Genomic DNA, 4,968 nt, shown 5'->3' on the forward strand with positions numbered 1-4,968 from the left:
GCAATATCTCAGCGAGAGAGGATTTGATGAACTCTGCAAAGACACAGACCCCGGATGAGTTCCCAAAGCAAAGTTACATATCCGGGAATAACATCAGCAATAACGAGAGAAAATGCTCTCTGTGTGTATGGGGAAGGAGAGGCTTCATCAACTGTCTACTCTCTGCCATGTCCTCTTTGTCCAGGTGCAGGCAGAGTCAGTATTTACTGCTCTTGAGAAGGTGTTGTTGGAGGGAGTTCCCAGGGTGATGAGAAAGAACCAGTGTTTGTGACCTGGAGGCGAACCTGCAGGTGGTGGTGTCCCCTGCCCGTCCCTGTCTGTGGTGGGGGGGTGGGTTTGGGAGGTGCTGGAGGTCTAGTCTGGACCTGTGACTACCAGGCATTTTGTGTGACCAAATACCAGCTTTAATTTTAGCTCATTAAAAAGCCCAGTCACTAAACACCAGGCTGCAGTGAAAGGGGAGGAAGGGAAACTGATGTCTCAGTTGTACGGAGACCTTCTCAGCCCAACAAGTGCTCAGTCTGGGAAATGATCGGCTTTGGAGTGAAGCAGAAAGGACAGGGTGCAGAAAATGCATTGTGTACACAGGAATAAACACGGATCCAATTCAGGAGTTTAGATAAGATAAGATATCTTTATTAGTCACGTACATCGAAACACACAGTGAAATGCATCTTTTGCTTAGAGTGTTCTGGGGGCAGCCCACAAGTGTCGCCACACTTCTGGCGCCAACATAGCATGCCCACAACTTCCTAACCTGTACGTCTTTGGAATGTGGGAGGAAACCGGAGCACCCGGAGGAAACCCACGCAGACACGGGGAGAACGTACAAACTACTTATAGACAGCAACGGGAATTGAACCTGGGTTGCTGGTGCTGTAATAATGTTACGCTAACCACTACACTACCGCGCGGACCACTTCTCACTGAGAGACGGGAGCTGTGCTGCTCTCCCCCACATACACTCGTTGGCCTGGGCTACAGCGGAGGTTGCACACCTGCAACTGCTGCGTGCTGTTGGACTCAGGTATTGAGGCAGTGGACCCAAGCGATCAGTGGATGAGCTGGTGGAGCTGAAAGCTAGCTTCTGTCCCTGCCTTCAGTGTGTGCGAACGTCTCCCACAGTGGGTTTGCACGGTTTGGTGTGAATAACTTAGGTTTCTGATGGTTAACTTCGTGCTGGGAGCTCTGTAGTCATTGCTGGATTGCTCCCACAGGAAACAGAAGGTCAACAAGCTCTGCTGTGAACACCACAACCTGCTGTACCCTGTAAATATACCGTGTCTGAATCCCCAGGTGTCAGCACCGGGACCTGTTGTACCCTGTAACTGTACCGTGCCTGAATCCCCAGTTGTCAACACCGGGACCTGCTGTAGCCTGTAACCGTACCGTGCCTGAATCCCCAGGTGTCAGCACCGGGACCTGCTGTAGCCTATAACTGTACCATGCCTAAATCCCCAGGTGTCAGCACCGGGACCTGCTGTAGCCTGTAACTGTACCGTGCCTGAATCCCCAGGTGTCAGCACCGGGACCTGCTGTAGCATGTAACTGTACCGTGCCTGAATTCCCAGGTGTCAGCACCGGGACCTGCTGTAGCCTATAACTGTACCATGCCTAAATCCCCAGGTGTCAGCACCAGGACCTGCTGTAGCATGTAACTGCACCGTGCCTGAATTCCCAGGTGTCAGCACCGGGACCTGCTGTAGCCTGTAACTGTACCGTGCCTGAATCCCCAGGCCCCAGGTTTGGTTGCTTCATGGCATTGAGGATTGACAATTTGCATCATCGTTCCTGACAGCCAGTCAGTGATGAGGGATGGTCACAGTTAGCACAGCAAGATCCCACAGCAGGAACATGGGAAAGCTCTATGTGTGGATTGAAAGGATAAGCATTGGCCAGGGTGTGGAGACGTCTCGGCTGGGCTCTGTCCAGCTGTGGGCGCAGGCTGGGCCTGAGTTACAGTGCAGCACTCTCTCAGCACCGGCAGCCGGCAATCTGGGGCACACCCACCACCTCCTGACAGGAGAGTGGTCCCGCAGACCATCTGCAGCCTCGATCCACGCTGAGAGGAACCCCGCTCCAGAGCTCTGGCCAAGGGCTGCAGCTCCCACCAGGGCCTGCAGCTCCCAGCAGGGCCCGCAGCTCCCAGCAGGGCCTACAGCTCCCAGCAGGACCTGCAGCTCCCAGCAGGGCCTCCAGAGGCAGGCACGGACCCCACCAGGACCTGCAGGTCCCACCAGGACCTGGAGCTCCCACAGGCAGGCAGCTCCCACCAGGACCTGCAGGTCTCACCAGGACCTGGAGCTCCCACAGGCAGGTAGCTCCCACCAGGACCTGCAGCTCCCACCAGGACCTGCAGCTCCCACAGGCAGGCACGGACCGCCGACTCCACAGCACAGTCTCCTCAGCCGCCGAGCTTCACCACTTAAAGGTACTTTCTCTTTGTCTGTTGTAGCTGAGACCTCGGCAAACCCAGCAGGGAACTGGAGTGAGCGGACAGCTGATCCCTCCAGACTGACCCATCCCACTGACCCCACCAGACCAGTCCCCACTGACCCCTCCCACTGACCCACCAGACCAGTCCCCACTGACCCCACCCACTGACCCCTCCCACTGACCCACCAGACCAGTCCCCACTGACCCCTCCAGACCAGTCCCCACTGACCCCTCCCACTGACCCCTCCAGACCAGTCCCCACTGACCCCACCCACTGACCCCACCAGACAGTCCGTCCAATTCCCATGGCTAGACCCACCGATCCCCACAGATAGACCCATGGACGGACTCCACCAATCCCCACAGACGGACTCACTGATCTCTATGGACTACACCTCAGATCCCCACAGATCGATCCGTCAGTGGGGTTGGGGAGTCTTCGCTGCTGTTCACTTCACTCAGTCCCATTCCAGTTCTGCATTTTTCCATGGAGATGGGCTGTGGATTTGGTCCAGGCACTTCCCGACTGGGACGGAGAGGAGGATGGCTCCATCTGAGGACAGGACATCGCTGGAAACCTTGGCTGCGTGAACAGGACGCAGCCTGTCGTCAGCTCCAGGACATGGGATGGGCTGCACTGGCTTCCCCAGCCCCGCCGTGGACAGATCCACCAGGCAACAGCACAGGGACGGGGGCTACAGGGACTGCTTCAGGCATTGCAGATCCCCAGTGGGACTGAGCCACACATAGCCCGGGTGCGAGCTGGGTGCTGGGACACCATGGATGAAGTGTCCTGCCAGGGCTGGAAGAGGGATATGGGTTCCTGGACATCAGGAGGCCTCCTGCGCTACCCTCAGTCACAACCAGCTGTGAGGTGGGGCTCACACTCACTGTCTCCACGCTGACACACTGACACCACATTCCGAATCCCAGATACTCCAATGGAACCAAACTGATTCCCACCTGTCAGCCTGATCGCCCAGGATGTGATCCGGTTGTCATTCTCTGCTGGCTGTCGACAAGGTGGGGGTGAGCCGCCATAACCCACTGCAGTCCTGGGCAAGGGGCTCCCACACCGCTGGTGGGGAGGGAGTTCCAGTGACGGTGAAGGAACGGTGGTGTGTGTGTTGGAGGCTGGGATCCCAGGTACCTACCACCCTTCTCCTAGGGCCATTATCCTGCTGGGAATGGGACGTGAAGGGGAGCAGAGGCAGGGCCTTGTTGTTGTCTGGGTTCCCCCGATCCAAAGGACACCTTCCACTTTCTTTCACTCACCTTCCATGTGATGTTGTGTCTGAAGGTCGCTCTCTCCTTGTCCTGGCTGCCTTCAGCTCCCCCCACACATCCCCCTCACCCACCCTCCTCAACACTCCCCAGTCAGGTGGGAACCAGGAATGCGCACGGGATGGGATGGAGCAGCAGGATCAGCCCCAGTCCCAGTGGGATGGAGCGGCAGGATCAGCCCCGGTCCCAGTGGGATGGAGCGGCAGGATCAGCCCCGGTCCCAGTCCCAGTGGGATGGAGCGGCAGGATCAGCCCCGGTCCCAGTGGGATGGAGCGGCAGGATCAGCCCCGGTCCCAGTCCCAGTGGGATGGAGCGGCAGGATCAGCCCCGGTCCCAGTGGGATGGAGCGGCAGGATCAGCCCCGGTCCCAGTGGGATGGAGCGGCAGGATCAGCCCCGGTCCCAGTGGGATGGAGCGGCAGGATCAGCCCCGGTCCCAGTGGGATGGAGCGGCAGGATCAGCCCCGGTCCCAGTCCCAGTGGGATGGAGCGGCAGGATCAGCCCCGGTCCCAGTCCCAGTGGGATGGAGCGGCAGGATCAGCCCCGGTCCCAGTCCCAGTGGGATGGAGCGGCAGGATCAGACCCGGTCCCAGCCCAGTGACAAGTGGTGAGAGGTGCATTGGGACCCTGCCTGTGGTTGTCATTGAGCTGTGGTGAGTTGTCCCAGGTCAGGGGCCAGCGGTGACATGTCGGCCACAGCTCATCACTCTGACGTGGACTTTCAGGGATCTTTGTTCAAATTATTTACCGATGATTTCATTCTGTAGATTGGTGGGAGTGGGGGCGGGGGCGGGGGGTGGGGGAGGGCAGCTTGTGGATGTATTTTCTATTCCAGGGTGATGTGGGAGGGGTCGCAGGCGGCCGAGAACCTGGCATTGGTGCTCTGAACATGAGGTGCACTTGGCCGTTCTGTTTCAGGGAGACATTTACAGCTAAAATATTAAAACAGATATTAATATTTTCAGATGTGAGGCTTGTGTGGAGCAGTCTTTGTGAGTGTGCTGCAGAGCAGAGTTGCTGAGGGAGACAGGTGGCCATGTTATCTTGTACATCCGAGAGGGAATGGGTCAGGTGGATGCAGGGAGACTGTTCCCCAGACCGGGGTGTGGGTGGTTCCACAGCCTGTCAGGTGGGAGCAGGATGCCTGTGGATCAGTCAGGGCCCAAGGCTCTGTCCCTTGTGGCAAGGTGTCGGTGGAGGGGGAGCGACAGTGAGCATCCGTTGCTGGCCAAGGGCAGTGTCTGTTA

At 58.0% G+C, this 4,968-nt stretch overlaps 1 protein-coding gene across 3 annotated transcripts in view; it reads left to right on the top strand.

The window, feature by feature from the left end:
- The window catches only part of ttll5 (tubulin tyrosine ligase-like family, member 5), a 310,846-nt gene extending 308,252 nt beyond the window's left edge, over window positions 1-2,594 (top strand). For all 3 annotated transcript variants that reach the window (XM_052023200.1, XM_052023373.1, XM_052023287.1), the window contains exon 33: window positions 2,456-2,594. In XM_052023200.1, coding sequence (XP_051879160.1) covers window positions 2,456-2,568 — 113 coding nt within the window. In that variant the 3' untranslated portion in view covers window positions 2,569-2,594. The remainder of the gene's footprint in view (window positions 1-2,455) is intronic.
- The last annotated feature ends 2,374 nt before the right edge of the window (window positions 2,595-4,968 follow it).

This window comes from Pristis pectinata, chromosome 1 (genome assembly GCF_009764475.1).
Source record: "Pristis pectinata isolate sPriPec2 chromosome 1, sPriPec2.1.pri, whole genome shotgun sequence".
Lineage (NCBI taxonomy): Eukaryota > Metazoa > Chordata > Chondrichthyes > Rhinopristiformes > Pristidae > Pristis > Pristis pectinata.